Below are 26739 nucleotides of genomic sequence, written 5' to 3'. Positions count from 1 at the left end.
TCTTCTAAAAGAGGGGAAAGAACCATCCTTTGCTGCTAGTTACAGGCCTATTGCCCTGACCAGCTGTTTGTGTAAGCTCCTGGAAAAAATGATAAACCGGCGACTTTTTTACTTTCTGGAGTTTCATGGTGTTCTAGACAAAAATCAGGCAGGGTTTAGGTCTGGGAGATCAACTACAGATAATCTGGTTGCGTTTGAATCGTATGTTAAAGACGCTTTTGTCCATAAACAGCACTGCTTCTCTGTATTTTTTGATATGGAGAAAGCCTACGATAGAATGTGCCGATATGGCATTCTATTGGACTTGCAGTCATTTGGCCTTAGTGGCAATATAATCAATGTTATTCAAGACTACAGTGAAACCTCGATATATCGAACAGCGCGGTGCCCGCGAAATAGTTCGATATAACCAGAATTCGATATATAAAATCACGTAAAAAATGCGTCATAAACTGGTACAAATCAATAAATTAACGAATTGTGCAGTAAATACTCACTTGGTGCTTCAAAGTATTTATTCTTTTGGCTTAAAGTACTGCAGCAAGGTAGCCTGGCGTGTTATACACGACTTCCTCAACGTAGTCCAAACGTTCCACAAGCGACAGGCTGGTGCCTTCTATAGCGCTGCAGTAGCGGTGCGGTAGGGCCAAAACCACTGGAGCTTTGGTCGAAGTCGGGAGCGGGGCACTATCAGCGCTTGCGGGTACAACCTCGGCAGAGTCTTCGTTTGTGCGCTCAGTAGTAACCCCCGCCAGGATCTCCACATCCGTCAGCTCCGCCGTCGTTCCGGTGCTGTCGTCACCGCCAACAAAGTCATCAATGCACATGCTTCGTGGCTCAGCACCAACAAAGCGCTCCAGCTGGCCCCAGGTTTCTTCAAGCTCGCATTCTTCTTTTGCACCGTCCAATTCTGCTTCAGTGCAACCGATATGCAGCAGTCGGAAACGCCCATCGCGCCACTGCTATCCTCGAGGGTACTGCGGGATAGCTTGGCGCCTGTCAACAGAGCGCGAGCGGTCTGGGCAGTCTGGGGTGGCGGAGTTCGATATACCCATTTCATGTCCGTCCCAGTTCGAAATAAAAAATTAAAAATGCATGTAATTTTCCGCGTGATATAGAAAGTGTTCGATATAGACAATAATTCGATATACCCGTGTTCGATATATCGAGGTTTGACTGTATTTGCTGATCGCACATTTCATGTCCGTGTGGGGACTGCCCTGTCTAGAACATTTGTTCAAGAAAATGGCGTACCCCAGGGAGGAGTGCTGAGCTGTGCACTGTTCATTGTTAAAATGAGTCTCTTAAAACTGTTCTGCATCGAACTGTTTCATACTCTGCCTACGTTGACGATATCCAAGTTAGCTTTAAATCCTGTAATCTGTCGATATGTGAACGTCAAATCCAATTACATAAGTGTCAACAGGCTGGTTACATGGGCTGAAAGAAATGGTTTTAAGTTTAACGCTGATAAAAGTGCTGTTGTTGTCTTTTCTAGGATACGCGGTGTACAACCTCTTCCTTGTATCACGTTAGGAGGTCAGCCCATACCAGTGAAAAAGGAACACAGGTTTCTAGGTATTTTGCTCGACCACAAGCTCACATTCAGACCGCACATTAAATTACTAAAAGTAAAATGCCTGAAAACAATGAACATTTTAAGGTACCATCTCATCAGTCCTGGGGTACGGATACAAAATGTCTGCTAGCACTTCTTAATAGTGTTGTTAGGTCAAGAATAGACTACGCCTGCATTGTATACCAGTCTGCAACCAAAACAGCACTCAAAATGTTGGACCCAGTATACAACTTGGGGCTTCGCTTGGCCACAGGGGCATATCGAACAAGCCCTATTCCATCCCTTCATGTCGAATCAAACCAGTGGTCTCTAGGGTACCAGCACGCCTACACTGCTCTGATGTATGCCGCAAAGATGACTTCTTTGAAGGAACACCCTCTGAATACCATAAAAAAAAATAACACAACTGATCATCTCTTTGAAAACCGACCATCCATAGCTCCACCTTTCCCACTGGCAGTTTCACACCTCGTCAGCGAGTTCCAAATTCCTCTCACTGATGTCTACTCTACCTCAATTTATGATTTGGTCGCTCCGTGGGACACTTTCCCAATTCACCGGGACATGTCCTTTAGAGAAATTCAAAAGAAAAATGTACCAAACTTTGTCATCACTCAGCATTTTCTGTTCCTCCGTGACAAATACAAGGCAGCTGAATTTTACACAGATGCTTCAAAAACTACCACAATCGTATCCTGTGCTGCAAATGGCCGCCTACTTAATATATCCAAAACAATGAACAGGAACACAAGTATATTCACTGCAGAGGTGCACGGTATTCTACTGGCTTTGAACCACATTCTTTGAAACAAAGTTAAGAAGTCAGTTATATACAGACTCTCTCAGTGCGTCTCAAATCTTTCATCTGGGAAGGTCAGTAGAAACCCTACTTTTAATTGTGTTTTAAGAGCTCTCCACTCTGCTTATGGCCTGAAACTCGTTGTCACAGTCTGCTGGGTCCCTGGCCACTGCGGCATTCCTGGAAATGAAGCTGCTGACCGTAGAAGGATGCAATGAAGCTGCCGCCCTTCGAAGCAGCATAGACATTAACAAGCTCCCATATCAAGATCTGAAACATTTTGTAAAAAGGAAGCTGCAAGACCACTGGCAGCAACAATGGGACAGAGAAGCAGAGAATAAACTACGTGTCGTTAAACCCAAAATAGAAAAGCCCCCTGCTGAAAAACATGACAGAAAAACATGACAGAGGTAGCCTTATGCAGATTGAGAATTGGCCACACACACATCACACACTCATACCTTTTAACAGACGCAAACAAGCCACACTGTCATCGGTGTGGGGGCAGCTCTCAGTTCTTCATATACTTATTGAATGCGAGATGTGCATCATAGAGAGAAAACGTCACTTTCATGAAATATACACTCATTGCATACCCTTGCACCCTTCATTATTTTTATCAGATAGTTCCATGTTCTCTTACAGAAGAGTCTTTAATTACCTTGCCGATGTTGACTTCTTAAAGTACATAACATACTCCCCATGATCTCACTTGTCCTCATGTTCCGCCACAAAACAATGGTGGTATTGTGGGGTTTTTAACACCTTGCAACCAATATTTCTTACTTTAAATTATGGCCCTATACACCAACTTCCATAGTTTAATTTTAATATAGTGGATTTTTTAGATTCTATTATAATATCGCCTCATAGCATCCCACCATTGTCATGGCGCTCTTTGCCCTCGTCGGCCTTGCGCCATAAAACCCTAAATCATCATCAACGCACCTTATTTTCGTGGGCGTAACGTGCTCCTTCATGTAACTTGCATCCTTGTGTGAGACCTTCAGGAAAAAGGAAAAATATGCTCCCATATTACCTGCACAGTTGACCCCACTGAGAAATGTTTAGAGCTTTACAAAAACGATGCCAAAGAGTTGTAAATGGAAAGTAATGCTCAGACGTAGATTTATTTTCAGCCAGGCCTGCTATGGTGTGCGCATTGGTACCACAGTCTCTTATCACAACGGTTCTCGGTGCTGCCATTTCTCGAAGCACAGTCTCCTCTCATAAAGGCTAATCATGTGTAAACAATACAAGGGCTATGCACCACAAAATGTCAGCCTTGTTGCAGTGTGGGCTGGTGGCCAGCGACAGCATAAAAGATCAACTGCTCTTTCATTTCCTTCTGCTTCAGTAGCAGTCCTTGCAATGTTATTAGAAGTGGGATGGGAATACCCTTGCAGAAAGGTGAGGAAGGAGTTGATGGTGAATGCATCATAGGGCTTATTGCCGCAAAGCTGCACTGCAGGGCAGCTTCACGCCCCGTTTGCACCCCTTTATCTACACCCCTGATGGGATATAATGTATCTCACAATTTGGGTTTCAGTTGTGCGTGTCAAAATGTAATTATTTCCTTGAGAGAAAGCATAAACATTTACATTTAAAACCCAACATTACAAGGTCGGTGGAAGTTAATCAACAAGTTTAGGGTACATTCCCAAGGTTGAGTAAGTTTCTGCAAAAGACTACCTACTCACATGCGTGTCTACTCTTTACAAGTCCATCATGCCCGATCTCCTCTTCAGGGAAAAAGGTGGTGCGTATGGTGTAGGCACCGTCGTTCGACCCGGGGGATGTCTCAGTTTCTACTCGTACAGGTAATTGCTCATTGTGCCGCCACACACTGTTTCTTGAGCTGTGTTGCATGTCTTCTTTACAGTTGTGGATGTCTTTCTCCCGGCTGGGTTTAGGCTAGCATGAGCATTTCTGTTCTGAAATGTCGACTGCATTTTTAGGGGGGACACTGGTCTTAAGACAACTTCTTTTAATTTTTAAGTAAACTTTGTGAAACTTGCCAGTCTTGCAGCTTTTTTCCCGCTGACTTCAAATACCATATTTATTTGAATATAAGGTGAGGTTTTTTTCCAAAATTTGTATTCTCAAAGTCATACCCCGCCTTATATTCGAAGCTCAGTATATTTTACGGCAGTTTCTTCTTACTCTCCAAACTGCACCCTCGCCTTATATTAGTGACCGCCTTATAATCGAATAAATACGGTATGTCATTATTTTTTCAGTTCGTCAATTAGTTACCAAGATAATCAGCGATAATTAGCCATTTTTGGTCAAACAATAGACAAAACAGCGTTGGTCATAAAACTGTAATCTTTATATTTTCTAATACTATAAACCCTGATGAGTGCAATAATCGAAACAGTTTTTTGGCGCATCGCTTGGAACTAATTTTACAGCTCACTAAACTTCGTTGTTTGAAATGGGCACTCATAATGGTTCCTTGCCACTGGTGCCACCAAGGTTTAATGAGCTGTAAAATTAGTTCCAAGCAATGCATCAAAAAACTACTTCGATTATTGCGCTCATCAGGGTTTATAGTATTGGAAAATATAAAGATTACAGTTTTATGACCAACGCTGTTTTGTCCATTGTTTGACCAAAAATGGCTAATTATCGCTGATTATCTTGGTAACTAATTAACACTACCCTTAAGAGCTCAGAGCCACCCCTTAGGGCTATATGTCTGTCTGCGGCACTCATCACAGCCTTTTCTGTGTGATGCTTAGCTTTGTGCGTATGTGAATTTATGCTTCATGCTTTGCTGGGCAAAGTGAAAAGCCCAACCTGGAACGACGCATGGCTTCTGGAGAAACTGCATTTGTTTACAGGACTACTTTTGTGCGTAAAACAGGATGTTCCAATGTTCTTTCCAAGTTTTTCATGGCATCTTTTTGTGGCTAAAAACAGCTCTTCAGGTCCAGAATTAAACAATTACAGTTGATGCGTGTGTATGTATATATGTGCGTCATTGTCATTGTGGCTCCCATTTGGTGGCCAAATCTTTTGTTTTTGAGTTAGCCTAAATGAGGTCCAGAAAAGCCTAAAGTGACTGCACCAGACGTAACCTATGGAGATCGTTATCATGCCCCAGACATCCCCATCATTCTTGGCTAATGAATTAAGATCGTTTCTTTCTAGCGACTCTCAGGCTATTATACATTTCAACGCAAGAAGTCTGCGAAAAATTCGATGAAATTCATAATCTACTTTCATCCTTTGATAACCATTTTTCTATCATCGCAATTACTGAATCTTGGCTATCGAATGACGATAAGGACCTATACTGCTTCCCTTCCTATTCACACAAATATTGTCACAGGCTAACAAGTAACCACGGTGGTGTAGCTTTATTTGTGTCTCCTAATATGTCCTATAAGCGAAGGTATGATTTAGACGACTCATTGACCAACTGTGAATCTGTCTTTATTGAATTCGATCCTTCTTTTCTAAATATCAATGGCAAATCTTTTATCTGTGGCTGCATATATCGTTCCCCATCAACATCGATTCCTGAATTTTGCTTAGCTCTTCAACATTCACTGAACCGTGTGTGCCTGGAAAATGAAAATATGGTTATCTTTGGTGACATAATATAAATTTACTTGATAACACATCTCCCGGATGTATTAACTATACAAATACAATTCACAGCTTCGGATTTGAGTGTCTTATTAATATTCCAACTCGTCATTCCAGTACCGGCAGTAGTTCTCTTATTGATCACGCCCTGTATAATCTACTTACTCTGCCTCCAGCTGGTGGTCCTGACATTGATAGTACTGATCACTGCCCCGTTTTTATCAGATTTAACAGTACTCAGCCCCAACGTTCTTTTGCTTTTGTAAAAAGTATCTTGGACAAAGAAAAGTTCGTTGAAGCGATCGCAAAAGTACATTGTTCTGAAGTTATGCGCAGCCTATTCCCAGTTTTTACTGATAATTTCATCATGCCTGCTTTCTAACTCCTGTACCCGAAAATGTAAAAAGCAATTTCCATTTGCACATAATCCCTGGATGACCAATACACTACTATCGGCCATGCGGAGACAAGATAATCTTTACAAAAAAACAAAAAAACAGCCTTTCAGCATTAAGTTACTTGCTCGGTATAAAAAACTAGCTAACGACATTTCTTCGCAACTGAAGACCGCCAAAAGAAAGTATTACGAGCATAAAATAACAGAAGCTAGCCATAATTTAAGAAAAAAAAAGGGAAATTATCAATTCTTTCTTAATTAGATGCATGCGTCACGGTCATGTCTCCAAAATATTGCATAATGGTATCGAGTCCGTTCAAGCCATTCATATGGCTAATGCTTTCTGCAATGGACCTCTCCTGGGGTACGTCATGCGGAGGCCGTGACGTCACGGACAGCGCACGTGCTGGGTGTGGCCGGGAGGGTGGTTGGCAAAACATTCGGACCGGCGCGCGGCGCGTATGCAGTGAGGCCGCATTAGACGCGCGCAAAAGTGGAGTTTTTGTTTACGTGTTGGCTTTTCTGATGCCGGTGGGCTGCTGTGCTCTCGGCTACGCAAATCTTGCTAGCAGAATCAGCGGCATCGGACTTTCTGGAGTCCCCAAAGAGGTAAATTCGGCGGGTATTCTGGATTCACGCAGTGCGCCGAAGAGGCTGGCAACCAAAGCCACGACATGGTCTGCTCTTACTCATAGATTTCCCATTCTCGAACTTCTGCTGTTCTCCAAAGTGCAGTCATACCGTCTACATTGCAATAAATTTTTAACTTGATCAATTATATTCTGCCTTGAGGATGCGACAAAACAGATGCTGCCGTGCTCACATGTAGCATCGTGCCTTCGCCGCGAGATGGGCGACTCGAAAAAACTCGAAAAATGCGTTTGCCCTAAGAGAACAAACTCAGTGAATAGCCGCCTGCCGCCAGATCAACAACGACAAGTGTGGTCTTATGGGGGGTTCTGTTCAAGACGAACGAAATTCATTGCTTGTAAGTGCAATAAATTTTTACCTTGATCAATTATATTCTGCCTTGAGGATGTGGCAAAACAGAGATGCTTGCCGTGCTCACATGTAGTATCGTGCCTTCGGCGCGAGATAGGCCGCTCACGTGACTCGAAAAAAAACAAAAAATGCGTTTGCCCTAAGCGAACAAACTCAGTGAATGTATTTTTTTGTTGCGGCCTCCCGACACTGGTGTATGCAGCGGGCGTACAAGGACACTAACTTTAACTATCATGAAATAATGACTACCGAAAATTATTTCAGTGCGCTGTCGCAAGCTATACGCACTAACCATATGTGGCTGTTATGTTACTCTCACAATGATGATGAACCATTTCGCGATTTCACTGGGGAAAAAGGTAACAAAACAATCGGTCAATCGTGTAGAGAATGTCATCATCGCAATATTTTTATTGGAATAATTTTTTGGCTTTTGCTCTTCATATTTTTGTTTCGTCTGCTCATTTTACTTTTTAATTCTTTCATGCTTTACCGTTGCTTTTTCCCCTCGACATGAAATCGTGTGTATGGTACTGTCTCCGGGCGACGCAAAAGGACCAAGAACAGGGAGCGTATACGCTGCCTGAGGCACTGCGCTTAGCTTAAGCGGACCTCGAAAGCAACAATGAATGAGCTTTCCTTGGTATGTGTCCGAACACAAAGAATCTTAAAAAACATCCTTGGAATGCGTCACAACAGCACCAACCTTCAGAATGACTCGTTTAGGCTGTTCTGTCGCGCACTGATTATCCGAAAGCGTCGCCCTTCAGTTGACCTTACGGTAAACGAAAGTGTTGCGGAGGTTGTAAATGCGGAAAGCTACATGGAGGTGCGACGGCCACAGCTAGGATAGCTAGACCCCCACCTGCAATGTAGGCGGCTAGTGACGGCCCGAACCAACGGCACATCGTTCCTTTCGGGCGCTGCGCGACCAGGCCAGGCCGTCGGCGCAGACACGTTCTGCCAACCGCCACCGCACTTCGCGGCCGCCAGCAGGTGCCACCCGTCGCGCATGTGCGCTTCGTGACGTCACGGTGTTTACATACAGGGAGAGGTCCATTTCTTTTTCAGTCATGATCAAAGTGACATTTTCAGTTACGAGCCTAACTACACACGGCTACCGCATTCGTTCTTCCTTTCCCCTACAGCACCCCACGAAATCTTTAATACCATACACAACCAAAAACTAACCAACTCCGGGCTTGACAATATTCACCCCAGCCAAATACAAATGGTCGCTCATCTCATTTCAGAGGCACTTTCTCATATAATTAATCTAATGTTTAAAAATGGTGGGTTTCCGGAGGAACTTAAGTGAGGAAAAATTATTCCAGTCTTTAAGAACAGTGATCAATCATTGCTTCCTAACTACAGGCCCATATGCGTATTACCATTTTTCAGTAAAATAATTGAAAAACTAATTGCAACTTGTCTAACAAACTATTTAAATAAATTTAATATCCTTTCTTCATGCCAATTTGGTTTCCGTCCTGGTTATTCCACTGATCTAGCTCTTGTTTTTCTTACCGACAAGCTAAAATCATTTATTGATGAAGGCTGCTATGCTAGTTCAGTTTTTATCGATCTGTCTAAAGCATTTGATACTATCAATCACTCTATCCTTTTTACTAAACTCGAATTGCTCGGAATTTGTGGACCACCATTACTGCTCCTTAAAAATGACTTACGAGATAGAATTTTGGTTGTTTCCGTTGCTGACGTCTACTCGCAAGCTAGAACAACTAACTGGCCTACCCCAAGGTTGCATATTGGGGCCACTACTTTTTTTGTTATACATTAATGATTTACTGAATTGCCTTTCCTCTTCAAAATGTTTATTATATGCAATATACCACTCTCTACAACTATGACAGTTCTGTTTCGTCACTAACGTCTAAACTAAATGTAGGTTTTTGTAACGTGTTACAGTGGTGTAATCTTAATAAGGTGAAAATTAGTGCTTCTAAAACAAAGTTCGTTGTCTTCCAGTCCCAGCAGAGGGCCATAGCATCCACACCATCTGTTACCATTGACAACCAACTAATTTTTGCTAGTAAATATTCTTCATTTTTAGGTGCCCTACTAGACTCCAACTTGAAGCATCATCATCATATTTCTAACGTAAAGAGAAAAATGGCTAGGGCATGCGCATCCTTATTAAAGCAAGATTTTTCTTTAGTCAATTAACGCCAATATCACTATACTTCTCATTTATTCATCCACATATTACATACTGCATCTCATGCTAGGGCAATACATACGACACTCACCTTAACCCATAACAAATAATACAAAATCAAGCTATTCCAATTATCTCATCAAGTACGTGTAGTGCGAATGCTCATTCATTGCTTTATACAAATAATATTTTGTCTGTTTCGAAACTGGTGAGTTATACCCTAGGTATTTTTTTGTTTAAAGTGCTTCGCAATGAGTTTCCGTGTTTCTCTTTTTTGGCCGCTAGTCTTGTTAATACTAACACCACTAGGTTTGCTTTTAAGCACAATTTCATTTTACCGAAAGTAAAAACTAACTACGGCGAACAGACATGCACTTTTCGGCAATACAGTTGAACCCCTTTATAAGAGACATGTACCGGGTAGCAGTTTCTGTCTCTTATATGAGATGTCTCTTATAAGCAGGGAACCATGTTTTCACTTACTAATCAGACTCTAGTTCAATGTGGTCACCATGTGACTAAAATAAGCTCAAAAGAACACTACAGCGTGTTTCAAAAGATTCATTCTAATTTATGTTCGGCCCCCAGAATTTATGAAACAGTTCTGAATCTTGTTTGCTTCATGACTGTATTTACACTGTATTTTACAACCGATTCTGCAAGCTTTTTTTTCTTTCCTCGTTTGTGGAAGATGAGTCGTACATGTTGAGTTCACAAGCCTGATGAATAGGCAGAGCGCACAGCTTCTGCTGTGTGCTTAGGCTATTCGTTATGCTTGCAGGACTCAACATCTGCGATGCTTCTTGATTGGGAGCTATGCGAGTGGGAGAACCCTCATGTGCGATCGCGCTCCATCCAATGGATGGCAGTAAGCTTCAACCACTTCTGTCAGTTGCATTTCCATTGGCAGGGCTTCTCATCGTCATTTCATAGCTGACTGAACCACTGTGTGTTTGCTGAAGTTATAATAAATAGCGACTGCAGGCGTCTGTCGTCCACCTGTGCTTCCAGGATGGAAGCAACTGCAATTAGTGACTGGTGGCACTGCGTCTGAAGTTAAAATGTCTGTTACAAGCGAGATTATTGATTAAAGTTCAAGGATGACTTGTCCCTTATAACCAATCTTCTACATCCGATGTCTGTTATAAAAGAGGTCGATTTAATGGGAAAGATAGGGCAGCCAACCATGTGGGTCAATAGTGTCTCTTATACCCATTTGTCTCTTACATCAGTGTCTCTTATAACGAGGTTCAGCTGTATCTCTATGGAATTCTATGCCACCCGCCATAAAGCCTTTAACACATTACACAAATTCAAAAAAGAATTCAAAAGTGCTACCTGATGTCCCTGATGTTTCTGATGATTGTTTCTGATTGTTTCTGATTGTTTCTGATGCTTTGTTTTTCAGTATTTTTTTAAGTTGATTCTGCATAGTTATTGCTACCATGTAATTTAACCTATTGACTCTGCTTTACATCATTCGTGTACACGTCCTTCTTTTCCATCATTCGCTGCTATTATTCAGTGTATTTTAAGTTATTCTGTACAGGAGGTCCCGCTACAGTCTCCGACCTTGGGACCTCCTTCTGTATATAACCCCCATGCATCATTTTCAGATATTAATCTATTGATTGATTGATTGATTGAAACTAAACAAAACTGCTGTGACTGTCACCAGTCACAAATCACCTGTGGGCATAAGGTGTAGGGGAAAAAAAAACACGCATGAATTAGTTACCTTGCAGGGTCCTTTCTGAGACATAAAAAAAAATTGTGGATTTGCATGGGGAGCAGTTCCATTGGCCATTCTGAGTTAAAGCAGTAACATGCACTTCTTTCTTTTTTCTCCTCTGTTACTTGAGGGACCCAAACATGGAGAAAACGCTGGATGCATTTGCCGATTCTCTGTCCTGGCTTACAAGGGGCGAGTTTACTGATGGGGATCTCGAGGAAGCCAAGCTGGCGTGTTTTGCGAAGGTAGGTAGGTGGAAAACACAGCTTTGGTGTATCGTAGATAGAAGCTATGCAAATGTGCATACGTCATGTTCGGTTGCATTTATATCATCTTTGTTATATCATCATATTTTATGTTATATCATCTTTGTTATCAACATATGTTATTACCCCGCACGGGGCACCTTGAGTAATCTTGGTGACGGTACTGGCGATACCGCGGACCCCGAGCCCCCCAACATAAGCTGTGACCTACCGTGGTGATGTGTTTTTAAGGTGAAAGGTAGAAACCTCAAACGGTGGCCGTCGAAGCCCAGTTCAAGCTCTGGCGGACGGGCTCCACCGGCCCAAAGCACACTCGAGGACCCGGAGGAGGTGGAGACGGAGGAAACCGCAGTAGTTCCCACCCCCGCCGCACCGCCTGTGCCACCCGGGGCGCTCTTGACGCCCTCGGCGGTCGTGGCTCAAACGAAGGGCACCAGAAAGGGTGCCAAGTCTGGGGGGTCCGGTACGCCGGGTACCCCTTCCAAATCTGATGATAAGATGGATGTGGGACCTTTCCTGTCTGCTTTGCAGAGGAAGGAGCGGGTCCCTCCATCTAAACCTCCAGAGATGGCAAAAAAGCCCCTCCCAAGAGTGCAAGCCCCGAAAGACCTTACGTAAATAGTCACACTCCAGTAGCTCTAACATATCATAATGGGAAGAGAAAACATAGTTCAGTGGAACTGCAGAGGCCTTCTGAATAATCTTGACGACGTGCATGAGATTCTGCATGCCAATCAGCCAAGTTTACTGTGTGTCCAGGAAACACATCTGAATTCCAAGCACACAAATTTCTTGAATAGTTACCTGGTATACAGAAAGGACAGGGTTGGCTGTACACACTCTTTTGGCGGTGTGGCCATAATCACCCGCAAATCCTTAGCATGCCACCCTGTCACCTTGAACACCGTCCTTGAGGCTGTAGCCGTCCGCACAATAATATTTAATAGGTTGATAACGGTATGCTCCATCTACATCTCTCCTGATCTTGCACTTCTGAGCTCTGACTTTGAGGCACTGGTTGACCAGCTGCCTAAACCATACATCCTAACAGGTGACTTCAATGCACACAATTCTCTTTGGGGCTCTTCTCGCACGGATGCCCGAGGTCGCCTGATAGAGAAGTTTTTAACATCCTCTGGAGCATGCCTTTTCAACAAGAAACAGCCTACATACCATAACATAGGACACAATACATACTCAAATCTTGACTTGGCTATTGGTTCGGCAATTCTCTTTCCATGTCTTGAGTGGGGTGTGGGCACGGACCCATATGGCAGTGACCACTTCCCCACTTCACTAACATATAGGTAAAGGCCCAAGCAGTTCATCTTCCCATAATAGGTTCAATGAAGCACGAGCTAACTGGAACACATTTACAGAGACATCGAAACTACACCACACATCCATAGGACACCTACACGTTGAAGAAGCTACCCAACTCCTCACGGCGCACATCCTCGGCGCCGCCGAAAAGTCCATTCCCCACGCCTCTGGTGCCCCGTGCAACCAGAGGAGGCCGTGGTGGAATGAGGGCTGTAGGTGGGCGTGAGAGGCCCAGAACAAGGCGTGGGGTGTCCTTCGTCGATACCCCACGTCTGGTAACATTATTTTGTTCAAACGGGCCAAGGCGTTCGGAAAACGTGTGCGCCGTGAGGCAAAACAAGAGAGTTGGCACACCTTCTTGACATTCATTAATTCATACACGGACACACACAAATTCTGGACACGTATACGCAAGCTCAAAGGACAACAGACACACAGCCTGCCCCTGGTTAGCACAACAGGGGACACACTTGAAGACCAGGCTAACACACTTGCACAACACTTCGAACACGTTTCCAGTTCAGCACACTACACAAAAACTTTCATGAAACACAAAACATCGGCAGAAAAGAAGTCCCTGTGTGATACAACTTTCATGAAACACAAAACATCGGCAGAAAAGAAGTCCCTGTGTGATACCAAGAAGTCGCAAACTTCCTACAATTCTCCATTTTCAATTCATGAGCTGAAGGCTGCTTTGACCACATGTAAACCTTCAGCTCCAGGTGCAGATAAGATTACATGCACAATGATACAACACTTACACTCAGACACCCTTGAAACACTCCTACACTTATACAACAGAATATGGCTTTCGGGGCAGATTCCACACTCTTGGAGGGAGGCCATAGTAGTGGCTTTCCTAAAGGAAGGGAAGGACCCTTTCTCTCCTGCCAGTTATCGTCCCATTGCCCTGACAAGCTGCCTGTGTAAGCTCTTTGAGAAGACGATAAACAGGAGACTCGTGTACTTCTTAGAGTACAATGGTCTTTCGAGAGCTGCCAGGCAGGCTTCAGGGCGGGGCGATCTACCAAAGATCAACTCGATGCATTAGAGGCTTATATAAAAGATGCTTTCCTCCATAAGCAGTACTGTATGACAGTATTCTTTGATCTAGAAAAGGCGTACGATACCGCTTGGAGGTATGGTATCCTCATCGATTTGAAGTCCTTTGGCATATCGGATAACATGATGAACACGCTTGCCAGTTACATGTCCGAAAGAACGTTTCGCATGCGAGTTGGAACTGCACTCTCTAGGGTTCATGTGCAGGAAAATGGAGTGCCACAAGGTGGAGTTTTAAGTTGCACCCTTTTTATTGTGAAAATGAATTCCCTTAGGAAGGCATTGCCACCGTCGATTTCCTGCTCAATTTATGTAGACGACGTACAATTACCCTTTAAGTCTTGTAACCTGGCTGTCTGCGAGCGCCAAGTCCAGCTTGGTGTTAATAAGCTAGCTGGCTGGGCAGATAGCAACGGTTTTAAATTTAATCCAGGGAAGTGCACTTGTGTTTTGTTTTCCAAGAGGCGTGGCATCCGGCCGGATCCTGACATTCAACTCAATGGTGTCTCGATTCCTGTCAAAAAGGAACACAAGTTTTTAGGTATAATCTTTGACGAAAAGCTCACATTCATCCTACACATAAAACAACTAAAACATACATGCTTAAAAACAATGAATATCCTAAAGGTTCTTTCACACATCTCTTTTGGTGCTGACAAACAACTTCTTTTACGTGTTTTTACCAGCTTGATAGGTTCACGATTGGACTATGGTAGCGTTGTCTATGGGTCAGCCACTAAAACATCCCTCAGAATGGTGGATGCTGGACCCTGTGCTTCATCTAAAGCTCCGTTTGGCGTGTGGTGTCTTCCGGACTAGTCCAGTTGAAAGCCTGTATGTAGAGTGCAACAAATGGAACCTACAACGTCAGCGAGCATACACAGATCTCCTTTATGCTTTTAAACTTTCATCCATGCCTCGCCATCCTTTTAAATCAGTTTTTCATGATACATCGATGACTGAACTCCTTTTAAATCGACCATCGTTCTCTGCGCCCTTCTCTTACAAAGTTAGAGAGGTAGCGTCAGAGCTTGCTGTCTCCTTTTTAGATACAATCCAAAGTTCTCTAACGGATTTTATAGCACCATGGCATCTCCGCCCTGTATCATGCGACACATCTTTCACACATGTAGATAAAAACCGAGCTCCATCATGTGCAATTCTGCAGCACTTCTTGTATTTGCAGCAGTAGTATCAATGTTCTGAATTTTATACGGACGCCTCTAGAACTGCCAGCTCTGTGTCCTGCGCTGCGCATGGACCCGGCCTTAATGTCACAAAAACGCTGAATAGCTATTTAGTTAAACCTCGATGTAACGAAGTAGGTAAAATTCGTAATTTACTTCGTTACATTGAAATTTCGCTACATTGAAATTCGCGGTTATAATGAATAGTTTATCCCGTGAAGCGTTTCCTGAAAAAGAAAACGTGGTGCGCATACACGGCCGGTGCACTGTTTCTGTTTCTATCGGTGCTTAATCGTCTACGCGGGCATCAGCGTGATCCACATGGAGCGTTTTCTTCCCGCAAACACGCGCCCCGCAAGCCACAGGTGCGCTGACGCAGCCACGGAGACCACCCGCACGATGCGGGTAGCTCCAGCGACCGATTCTAACCGCTCGCTGAAACTCAACTCGAGGGGCAAACGAGAGGGGCATGTGAGAAAAAAAGCGGATAACGCGGGCGAAATTTTCACTGTAAAACGTCATACGCGCCGCTTACGAGAGAGCCCATCAAATATCCTCCGCGGCAGTAAGCCTTGTCGTCTAGCCAGCCGGCATCCCCGGGCGCTTCGAAGCTCCCGCCATAGGGTGCGCGCCTCCCCATTGGCGAAACCATGGCAAAACTGGTCAGGCTCCTCCCACTGCCGCGTGCAGCGCGAGTCACTTCCCGCCGCCGGCACGCAATCGCGGACGCCGGTGTGGAAAAAAAAAAAAAAAAAATGCGCGTGCAAGGTTTATAAAGATTCACAAATGCTTGCTGGGACGATGAAACCCAACAAGCATGAGCGAACTCGAACGAAGTGCAAAGCGGCGGTATGCGGCGGCGGCGGCAACGCCAGAGGCGATTAGGCTTACCACCGCGGAGGATATTTGATGGGCGCTTTCGTAAGCGGCGCGTGTCACGTTTTACAATGAAAAGTTCGCCCACGTTATCCGCTTTTTAAATGCAGATCATTTCTTAGCCTCGCCTGTTCCTGCGTCGGACGGTGTCAACAGTTCCGCGTCTGCAGCAGGTGCGCCTCTCCTTCCCTCCTCTCTTTCAACAGCAGCTGGCGCGCGCATGCGTCGTAGTCAGCCCGTTCGCTCCGTCGCGGTCTCGGCGTAACAGGTGCGTGATAGCAACGCGGTGGGGCGTGAAAGGGCGCGCGCTGCTTGCGCATGCACACGCTCTCCCCCCCCCCCCGTACTGCTCTCCCTCTACTGCGCGCGCTGCAAATATAGCGGCTAGCGGTCGCTCGTGTTTCAGTCACTGCGTTGCTCCTTCCTTCCTTGGTTGACGCTCGTGCCCACGTTTACTCGTGTCTGCTACTCCAGCATCACGGAAGAAGCGATGGAAGCAACACTGCCTTCAATCAGTACTGAAGCCCCAATGCTCTGCATTTACTCGTGTTCCCCTCGCGGGAAGGCGCGGGATTTTTTTTTTTTTTTTTTTTTTTTTTCGCATGCCTCTCTCATTTGCCCCTCGAGTTGCATTTCAGCGAGCGGTTAGAAGCGGTCGCTGGAGCGGTCTCGCATGCCCCTCTCGCTTGCCCCTCGAGTTGCGTTTCAATGAGCAGTACGAAAAGGTCGCTGGAGCTACCCGCATCGCGCGGGTGGTCTCCGCAGCTGCGTCAGCGCGCCTGTGGCTGGCGGGGCACGTTTTGCATTTTTTCAGGGAGAAAACGGTGCGTGCGGTTCACGCTGATGCCGATTAAGTTGTAGACGATTAAGCTTCGACAGAAACAGTGCGCCAGCCGTGTACGCACGCCACGCAGTTTGTAGGCAAGGGGCTTACTCAGACTCCGTGGCTGGCTGCATCCGCGGCATTGGGCGACCCGTTTCACCGTTCGCGTTTTATTGGGACCCCATTTCGGCGCTTGCGTCTCCCAAAATCTACTTCTGCAACTTAAATTTCGTGCCTAGTTCTCCATGAAACTTCGTTACATTGAAATTCCGGCAAACGGGACTTCGTTACACAGAGGGTGAAAATACATGGTGTGCATACACTTGAAGTTACAAAAAATTCCGTGGTTCATTACATCGAGGGTTTCGTTACATTGAAGTTCGTTACATCGAGGTTTAACTGTACTAGTATCTTTACGGCAGAGGCGTATGGTGTACTTCTTGTTGTTAATCATATACTTCAAAGCCACATCCCACAATCCATTATATATACAGATTCCCTCAGTGTTGTGCAAGCATTGTCGTCAACAAAGTCTTCCAAAAACCATGTTGTCAATCTGATAGTCAAGGGTATTATGTCTGTGTATGTCCACAAATTTGAACTGGTCCTCTGCTGGGTCCCTGGCCACTGTGGTATAGCCGGGAACGAAGCAGCGGATCGAATGGCTACTGCTGCTACACTCTCGAATACAGTAGACATAACCTCATTACCCTACACAGACGTGAAACCACACATCAGACAACAACTTCGCGAAACATGGCAAACACACTGGAGTGAACAAACAGACAAGTTACACGTAATGAAACCTTACTTGGGACCATACACCACCGGCACCCGCAATAGATACACTGAAGTCGCCTTGGCTAGATTACGGATAGGGCACACACATGCAACGCACTAACACCTTCTCACTGGATCTCCAAGACCTCTGTGCAGCAGGTGCGGAGAGGCCCTAACCGTGATCCACATCCTCATACAATGTAAGGCACTCGACATTACACGACGCAAACACTTCCCACAACTACACACACGACATATTCCACCACACCCGTCATACTTCTTAGGAGACGATGCCATGTTTTCTGTTCAGCGCACCTTTAAGTTCCTGTCAGAAGTTCACTTTTTACAACTCATCTCATACCACCCATAGTTTTACCCCTGGTCCTATATACCAGCCACCTTATTTATTTTTTAACCACTCTTGTTCTTCACCCTGGCCCTTTACACCAGCTGTGCTCATAGTTTTTAACTGATTTTATTTCATGTTCTCTCCTCATCAAATCACTTTGTGTTTGGCGCTCTTTGCCTATGTCGGCCTTGCGCCAGTAAAATCAAAACATCATCATCATCAACATATGTTATTAGTATATGTTATATCATCTTTGAACAATTTTGACATATGTTCAAGTTTATAAAGTGTGAGATTAGGTACATGTCAAAAATTTTTTGGAAATTTTACCCCGCATCATAGGTGCACCTCGAACCTCGAACTTCTGAGCCGGATTCCCTGAAAAAAGGGGCACCTATTGTGCGAGTAAATGCGGCAATTTATCTCAGAAAGCACCTAGCCTGACAGTCGGGTAACTACTACATAGTAGAGCCCGATATGAAGTTTTCGCTGCAGAAACAAATCTGAAAGTCATGCTTTTCTTGGAAATGGTTGGAAGTATGTAGGGCAGTATGTAGGAAGTATGTACAGGAGTGCAGAGGCACGGGGTGGCTACAAAACCACTTAGAGTCAGAAAGTAAGTTTACCAACCAGAAGCTGTCATTTTTTTTTAACAGATTTGACAAGTTGTCGCTGTCGGTACTTAAACCCAGTGGTTGAATGTCGTCATCTGACTCACTGTTAGTACCTTACCTTGACTACAAAATAAAGTGCCGGTATACAGTAATCACAACTGGTATGGTTTTTTTTTTTTTTTTTTTTTGAAACTGCAGTGAGTGGCAGTCATCTCAATTTTCGCAACTATTTTCAGATGTCAGTACCTATAAATGTGCATGAAAATTTTTAATTTTAGAGCATACATAAAGGTGAAACTAATCCTTAAACTGCATTTTCTGGTCTTACCACTAGATGGCTTTACTTGCCGTAGAATGGCCTCATAGGGACATAAATCATCAATTACCGGTGGTTGATTTGAATACAATCAGTGTAACGAAAGAGCCCAGATTACAGACGCTTTTCTGTGTGTGTGTGGGTGTAGGGGGGGGGGGTAAGTGGGTGGGTGAGAGAGAGAGAGAGAGAGAGAGAGAGAGAGAGAGAGAGAGAGAGAGAGAGAGAGAGAGAGAGAGAGAGAGAGAGAGAGAGAGAGAGGGGTGGAGAGGCTTCCGTATCTATACTAGGAAGAAAAGAGATCTCTGCTGCAACAAGAGCATAGATTACAGAGGTACTTTTCTGTCTGTCTGTTTGTGTGCGTGTGGGTGAGAGTGAGAGAAAGAGAGGTGCTTCCGTCTCAATAGGAGGAAGAAAAAGATCTCTGCTGCATTCTTAAATTGTGACTGTCTGGAGATTTAGTCACCATAACTCGCACTGTGTCATTCTGAGGCAGCATCGTCTTTCATGTCCGCACCTACAGGTTGATCGGCCCATCACACCGGGCGATCGGGGCGCGTCCACATTCCTGCACGGAGTCACGGACGAGATGAGGCAAGAGCACCGGCAGAGGATTCTCCGCAGTTCAAAGGACGACGTCATTGCGGCCATCAAGAGGTGCGTCTGCATTTGCATCTTGTGTGGTGGGGGAGGCAAGAGGCTGAGCTGGACCTGTGATTCACAAGGGGCATGCTGCAAATACTCATGAAGGTGGTCTGTAAACTCCTTATCGTGGGTTAAATTCATTTCAGCGTGTCCGTTTATTTCTTCTGTCCAACCCTTGTGGTGTGAAAAGTGTAGGCTTCACTGCTAGGCATGCAGTCTTTGGACTTCTTCACCAGCAGGAGCTTTTCAGCAAAAGGTTGAAGCTGCATGAAAAGCTTTAAAGTTTAATGAAAGTAATTTTAAAAGTTAATTATTGATATATTGTTGATTTATTTTCACAAATAGTGAAGCAGCGACGAAAAAAAATGCTCTCACCCCGCAATGCACCAGCACCGCCTGGTGGGTTGTTGCTCCATGGACCCGCCGCGGTGGCTCAGTGGCTAAGGCGTTGCGCTGCTGAGCACAAGGTCACGGGTTCGATTCCCGGCCGCGGTGGCCGCTTTTCTGATGGAGGCGAAAAGCAAAAACGCCCGTGTGTACGAGATTTCGGCGCACGTTAAAGATCCCCGGGTGGTCAAAATTAATCCGGAGCCCTCCACTACGGCGCGCCTCATCGCCTGCGTTGCGTCGGCGCGTTAAACCCCACAATCAATCAATGTTGCTCCATGGCGGCCATTTTCTGCGGCATTCGCGTGGGTGGTTTGTTGTGGCTTTGTGGTTGTGTTCCCGTTTCAACCTTTTCTGTTCTACCTAATCCACACTGTCGTATTATTTTCTCCCAATGGTAATGCTGCTGCGATTCGTTATGCAGCAAATAACTGCGAAGACAAGGCCGCCGGTGTTCAGTCACCGTCCCGCGCGAAAGTCTTCTTTTGTGGGCTTGTGAGAGGCAGCGATTGTGATGTTGAACAATGCAAATACAGTGACGTGTGTACATTGTTTCTAACAAGATAAAGGGGGGAATTTCAAGTAATTTTTTGAAATATTCATACCAGCTGTCATCACTGACATCACTGCCAAGGGCACTTTATTGTGCCATTCAGCCGCAGCCAAAGTGCAACAGGAAACCCGAGTGCACTCGGCGTAAGTGCACTTAAATCGGCACATTTGACAGGGGTATCAGACTTAAGCAGGCTGCTGGAGTGTACATTTCTTATTTGATCTTGACTGTATTTTCTGCGTGTACAACCTGAACCAATGATTAACAGATCTTAAGAATAAAGTTGGGGTGCGAGTGATTTTAAAATTTTTCACCGCAAATGTCGCAAGAGGGTGAAATAACACATGCCACCCTCGCACAAGCAAACACTGAGCTTCTGAGAATCTAGCAACTCTCTGCAGTTTAATCAGATCAGTATATGTGGGACAACCACTGGCCCGTTAGCTATCTGTATAATTGCAACATACCGAAATGCCAGGTTCTCCTTTTTTGTAATGAAAATTTAAAGGTTGCATTGCATATTCAGTAGTGCGAGCAGTGTGCAGGGATTTTTGGGGGGTTGAGGGGGAGTGATTACAGTGGCTGGTTATACCTGCGAAAAGGCGATAGCGTGTTAGGCTGAAAAACCGAAAACAGACTTAGTCCAGGGTGTGTGTGTAAAAAAAAGTTCATGCTGGAGTCCTGTGATCATCTTTAAAGCACTGTTCATTATTTCTCAGGCCTTGCTACTTCTGCTAACTGCAGTGACAGGTCCACCCTTTATTCAAGACACATGAGAGCTATGGGTCACTGTTTAGTAGGGGACCCGCCGCGGTGGCTCAGTGGCTAAGGCGTTGCGCTGCTAAGCACGAGGTCAGGGGTTCGATTCTCGGCCGCGGCGGCCGCTTTTCTGATGGAGGCGAAAAGCAAAAACGCCCGTGTGTATGAAATTTCGGTGCACGTTAAAGATCCTCAGGTGGTCAAAATTAATCCGGAGCCCTCCACTACGGCGCGCCTCATCGCCTGCGTTGCGTCGGCATGTTAAACCCCACAATCAATCAACTGTTTAGTAGCGGTGTGCGAATATTCTAAACTTTCTAATATCGAAGCAAATGGTGCGATATTCGAAAACTTTGAATATTTTTGGAGCTTAAAAACGCAGATTGACCGCTGTCCTGATGAAGTCGGGTAAATGAAATTATACCTTGTTGAAAACAAGAGATTCCCGACTAAAAGCCAATGGGAAATATGTTCTTTTCAAGGTGTTAGAACTTACTGGGTACTGGAGGTTATGGAACTTTGAGTGCCTGTGAACGAACGCTGCAAACATGCGCTGGCTTCCTCCACTAGCTGCGACAGGCTTTCCCACAGTGCACTGGCGACATGTGGCTAAAGGGTAAGAGGAAGGGCCTTGTGGGGAGCGCTTCTTATCTCCTTGCCACTGGGCCAACTCCACCCTCAAGCTTGTCTTTTGGCATCCTGATACTGTGGTGGGGCTCAAGGTCAACATTATCTAGACAAGAAAGCTTTTTCTTATCAAGTGTTCACCTTTCTTAATTTTGAATGTTGCTTTTTGTTTTTCTATATGGGACATAAGTAAAACAATGATCTTGACTAGCATCATTGGGTACGAATACGTACATGGTGTGTGTATATGGGAGCTTAGTTTGGGATTGGATGGAAATTTTGAGTTGAACAAAATTTTGTGTTATTAGAGGCCAAAGTTAATAGGGTATGTATTACTGTATGCCGTAGTGGCATATTTTATTTTATTTTTAAGAATAGGCATGGCGCAGAGGCTCAGCTCACGTAGTAGCAAGTGGAGTCATACATTTTCAGTATGCATAAGAGTGATGTCCTGGCAGTCAGGTGATAGGATTTAAAATTTAACAATGTTAGTGGCAACTGACCAGATGTTTATATATGAAAGTCAGCATAGTGAAAACAAAATGTAAGCCTCCATACAGTATAGTTAAGCGTAGCAACAAGACCGTTACTTGCACTTGGCTAATGTTCATGTGGAGACGATGGAAACGCAAGTGTAGGTTGAAGAAGTAGTTGAATCACACTACAACAAAATTGACGGGAAGTGTGACAAATTTTGTTGAAGGGAAAATTTGTTGAGGCGAAATCTGCCCCAACACACCACGGAAGGGCAAGAAAAATAGCCCCATATATTTCCACATCATTGGCAGCATAATACACTGTTTATAAAAAGGAGTGACACACAATAACATCGTGTTTATTCAGATAACAAAAATACCAAAAGTTATCTCTTTTTGCCTGCACGCAGAGAGCGTGTTACGGGAGAAGGGGGGTAAAGAAATGCAGGCGCAAAACGTATTGCTGTACAAACAAGGCGTTTCCACCGAGCTGATTACTTGCAGGTAGCTGCTAGGCCATGGGAAGCCCCCCTCTCGCTTGTGGCAGGAGCGGTGCCGTTATCTTATCCTCTGACTGGGCACAGCGGCAACTGACCTTGGCAGGCAAGCCGCGCGGTGCCGCTTGCATGTAATGCGACCACGCGCTTGCGATCAAGATGGGATGACCTGGGTTCAAGACTAAACAGGGCAACATTATTTTTGCTTTTGACTTTGAAGAGTTGTAGAAGGAAAACTGCAAGGACAACTGCTCACAGTGCATAGATGACGGCGGCGCACATTCGCGTGATTCCAACTGGATATGGATCGGCTGTAGCTCCGGCTTGGCGAACCAGGCCTGCGCCTCATGTAATGATGGCCAGCCACATCGTTATCACCAGCAAACAGTGGCGTCCACCTAAGAGTTTGTTTTTGTTTTGGGTGGTGGTGTGGGTGCGTGGCGCCTGTTTTCGGTGAATGTAAGCATCCTGAATGTATAAAATTGCCCCATCTCCCCGCGAGGGAACCATGGTGTGATGCGGCGCATGCATATGCGAAATGAGAGAGTACAAGTGTTTTAGCGACCACCACCAAGCTCTTTATTACATTTAAGAATGATGACTTTATGGTCAGTAAAGTGCACAGTGAGCGGTTGCCGCAGCAGTGGTCGAATCTTGGTTCCATCGTCGATGTTCGAGAAGAACGAGAGCGAGCGCTGACTGAACCGCCGCGGAGCGATACCCGCTTTATATTCACAGCGCTTGAAGGAGAGGAGACCGCGGGAGAGAGTCGCACATGCGCACCGGAGCAGCTGTTAACGCAGCGAAGCGCGCGCCAGCTGTCGTTATGCTAATGCGGAGTGAGAGTGTTGCGCACAGCTGTGGGAGAGACGAACGGAGGAGAGTCGCGCATACGCAGGTGGCGTGCGGACGGATGCCGACGACGCAGGAGGGACATGCCTCAGAGCAAGAGATGTGCCGCATCTAAAAAGTCACAGATAGCTGGCGTTATGCTTATTTTATAGTAAAACAAATGTTCAAACCCAGCCCCAATGAGCGAAAATTTAGTTGAAGCGAAAGCAAGCCAGACAAATAGTTCGTTGTGGCGAGGACTCTGTTGCATTGACTTCTGTGGCTAACTGGTGGAGAATTCGAAATATTTCGTTGAAGCGGAAATTTATTTAAGCGGAGTTCATTGACCGTATTTACACGATTGTAGGTCGACCCTTTTTTTCAAATTTTACAATCCAATGTTGGGGGGTCGACTTAGAATCGAAGTCGAACCATCTACCGCTTGTAACGGCAAGAGAAACGAGAAATCGGGGGTGCTACGAGTTAGGGACAGCTTTGCACCCTCGTTCCCATGGTTATGGTCTAAAGTGTGAACCGCATGGGGTGTTTTCTGCTCGCGAAAGTGCCTCGCGCTGACGCTGCCGCGAATACCACCCGCATGCTGCGCATTATTTACGCGATCGGCGGCGGCAACATGGCGGCGTCACCAGCCGCGAAGAGGTGCGCGTAGCTCCAGTGACCGCCTCGAACCGCTCCCTAAGATATCACTGAAGGCACAAACGAAGACGTTTGTGCAGGAAAGGAGCTGGTAATGTGGTCAAAAACAACACTATAAAGCATTATCCGCGCCGATAAGGAAAGCGCCAATCAAATGTCCGCCACCGGGGTAAGCCTAAACATCTCCGGCGGCGCCAGCTGGCTGTACCGAGCGCTATTCGCCCCGAGCGCGAACACAGTCGGCCCCTGGCGGTGGCGGGACGAACCGCTCCTAGTGTGGATGGCGCTCTCGAGTCGTCTGCTTTTTCACGTTGCGTGCGGCGCAAGACGCGTGCTGCACACGACAAAACAACCAATATGTGTGCTCGTTTGGCAGTAAGCAATGACATAGTTACCTCTGCTTCCGCATTTCCTCTAGAAACGCAATAATCGGCGGCCGTTGCAGGTTAATGCGCTGGTTTAATTCCACGAAACATCTTCGCCCTGGTCACCGCTTGAGTGTGAAACGTGTTATAAACATTGCTTCCACACATTGCACTTTTCGTATTGTTGAGTGCAGTCGTTTGCCGTTTCGGGAACGCCGAAGGGTGCTTTTTGAAGGCGGCGTGGTGATTATTTAAAGGATAAAAGTTTAGTACGCGAAACGGGTAAGAAGCGACAAGACCTGTGCATACGCGTGCAAATTCCACACCCTTGTAAAATTGCGCTGTGTCCTTATAGAAAGAAGAAACAAACAAAAACATTTACACTGCACACGACCCGTGCACTATCGCCCATACATTACCGGACACGTATTTTACACCCGCAAGCGCCTGTGTGATCGATGTCCTTCCCGTACCTTTTCTAAAATAAATACCATTTTTGGACAGTCGTTGTTTATACTGAGGAGGAGGAATAAACATTTATTCAACTGTATCGAGTTGCTAATTTTACGTATTATTTAAAATACGTTTCTATGGATGCGCAAGAGTATTTAGAGGGGATTTTTCTGTAAAATTAAGCAGTTGTGAGTTTGCGCCGGTCCTGAGGCATTTCGTGTGTCATTTTCATATATATCATTTTCAAATCCGACATGACTCACCTAGCTTGTCCAGAAACGTGTCTCACTCAGCATAACCAAATGCCTGATATGGTCACGCCTTAACCTCTTAAGGTGGGCCTAAGTTTAAAGAAAGAGGAGAAAACGCCTAATATAATGCACGTTGTTGCCCACATGTGTGAGGGGTGTATGCAATGACTCGCTGTTTTTTTTTATTTTGTCCCGCAATGCTTGCTTTCATTACAATTTTGAAAAGGGCGAGCCACAATTCCTGGACAGTCACGGAACAAAAGGGGGTTCATCAGTTTTGAAAATTCGTACTGCTTTTTCACCGCTACAGAACACGACGCATAGCGTAGTTTCGATTGTAAGTAATACTGATAACCATAGTTTGGCTTTTCGCGTTACATGTGTTCTCTTCTCGCTGCTCTTGCAACGTTGGCAGGACCCGCCCCCTTCCCGAAAAAAAAAAAAACTAAATGCACAGAATTTCATTTTTAACCAATCCTCAAGAATTAAATGCCAAGACAAAGGTGATATTCAGTCTACAAAATAAAGTAGTTACCGGGAACCCGTTGCGCTGAATCGCAATGAGAAATAAAAAGGAAATGCTTTACTACATCTGCAACAGCGCAACTTCATTTATTGCCATATTTAGGGTTCGTAAGCGACCTTATACGCAAGAATGCAAACACATCTCGCTGTTGCAGGCACCTGTTAGATTTTAAAAGGAACGCAAATGGTCAACAGAGCAGCCGTAACAGAAAATTTGTGCTCACTGTGAGGTCCCAGAAGCTTGGTTTGCACACTGTAAACCTGCTTGTCACTTTGCGAAAACCTAGCTAAACATGAGATGTTGATTGTACTGCGTGCGTTGACAATTCAATTCGCAAGTTCACTTGCGACGAAAGCCGTAAATAAGTGACCCAAAACCGTTATTCATCAAACCTTCCTTCAGAGTCGTTACAATTTCATTTAAAAGACTACATATATATATATATCTCTGCGCTGATCAAAATTCAGTAATTTTATGTAACCTTTTGAACACACAAAAAATATCGTAAGCTCTTAGGAAGAATTTCGGGGCAGTTAAGTAGTGTTACCATTTCAGGGCATCCCACAAATGCAAGAATGCGTCACGCTACCAGTGAAAGCGATTGAGATTGCCGTTGTAAACTGAATTTCAGAGATAGAGGCTTCCTGATTTGTTTCTATTTATGCTTTTATTGAAGGCTCAAAGCCATAGTCTGGAAAGATCGAGCTTGCTACGAGCCACTGCGTACAAGTTCATTGTCACAATTACGGTCATTCTGAGATTCCCGATGAGTCGTCGCTTTTTTTGGCGTAGTAATGAAAACTGACTGTCGCTTCCATGCTATACATTGAA

General features: G+C 45.0%; 1 protein-coding gene across 1 annotated transcript in view; it reads left to right on the top strand.

The window, feature by feature from the left end:
• Positions 1-26739, top strand: part of LOC144156877 (presequence protease, mitochondrial-like) — a 229479-nt gene that overhangs the window by 178667 nt on the left and 24073 nt on the right. The window contains exons 24-26 of the mRNA XM_077688398.1: positions 4127-4198; positions 11416-11530; positions 19405-19538. Of these exons, the coding sequence (XP_077544524.1) occupies positions 4127-4198; positions 11416-11530; positions 19405-19538 (321 nt within the window). The remainder of the gene's footprint in view (positions 1-4126; positions 4199-11415; positions 11531-19404; positions 19539-26739) is intronic.

This window comes from Haemaphysalis longicornis, unplaced genomic scaffold (genome assembly GCF_048455015.1).
Source record: "Haemaphysalis longicornis isolate Haplotype H1 unplaced genomic scaffold, Haemaphysalis longicornis Haplotype H1 scaffold_1, whole genome shotgun sequence".
Lineage (NCBI taxonomy): Eukaryota > Metazoa > Arthropoda > Arachnida > Ixodida > Ixodidae > Haemaphysalis > Haemaphysalis longicornis.
Note: the sequence above shows the minus strand (reverse complement) of the source record. Positions and strands in the feature narration are given on the sequence as shown.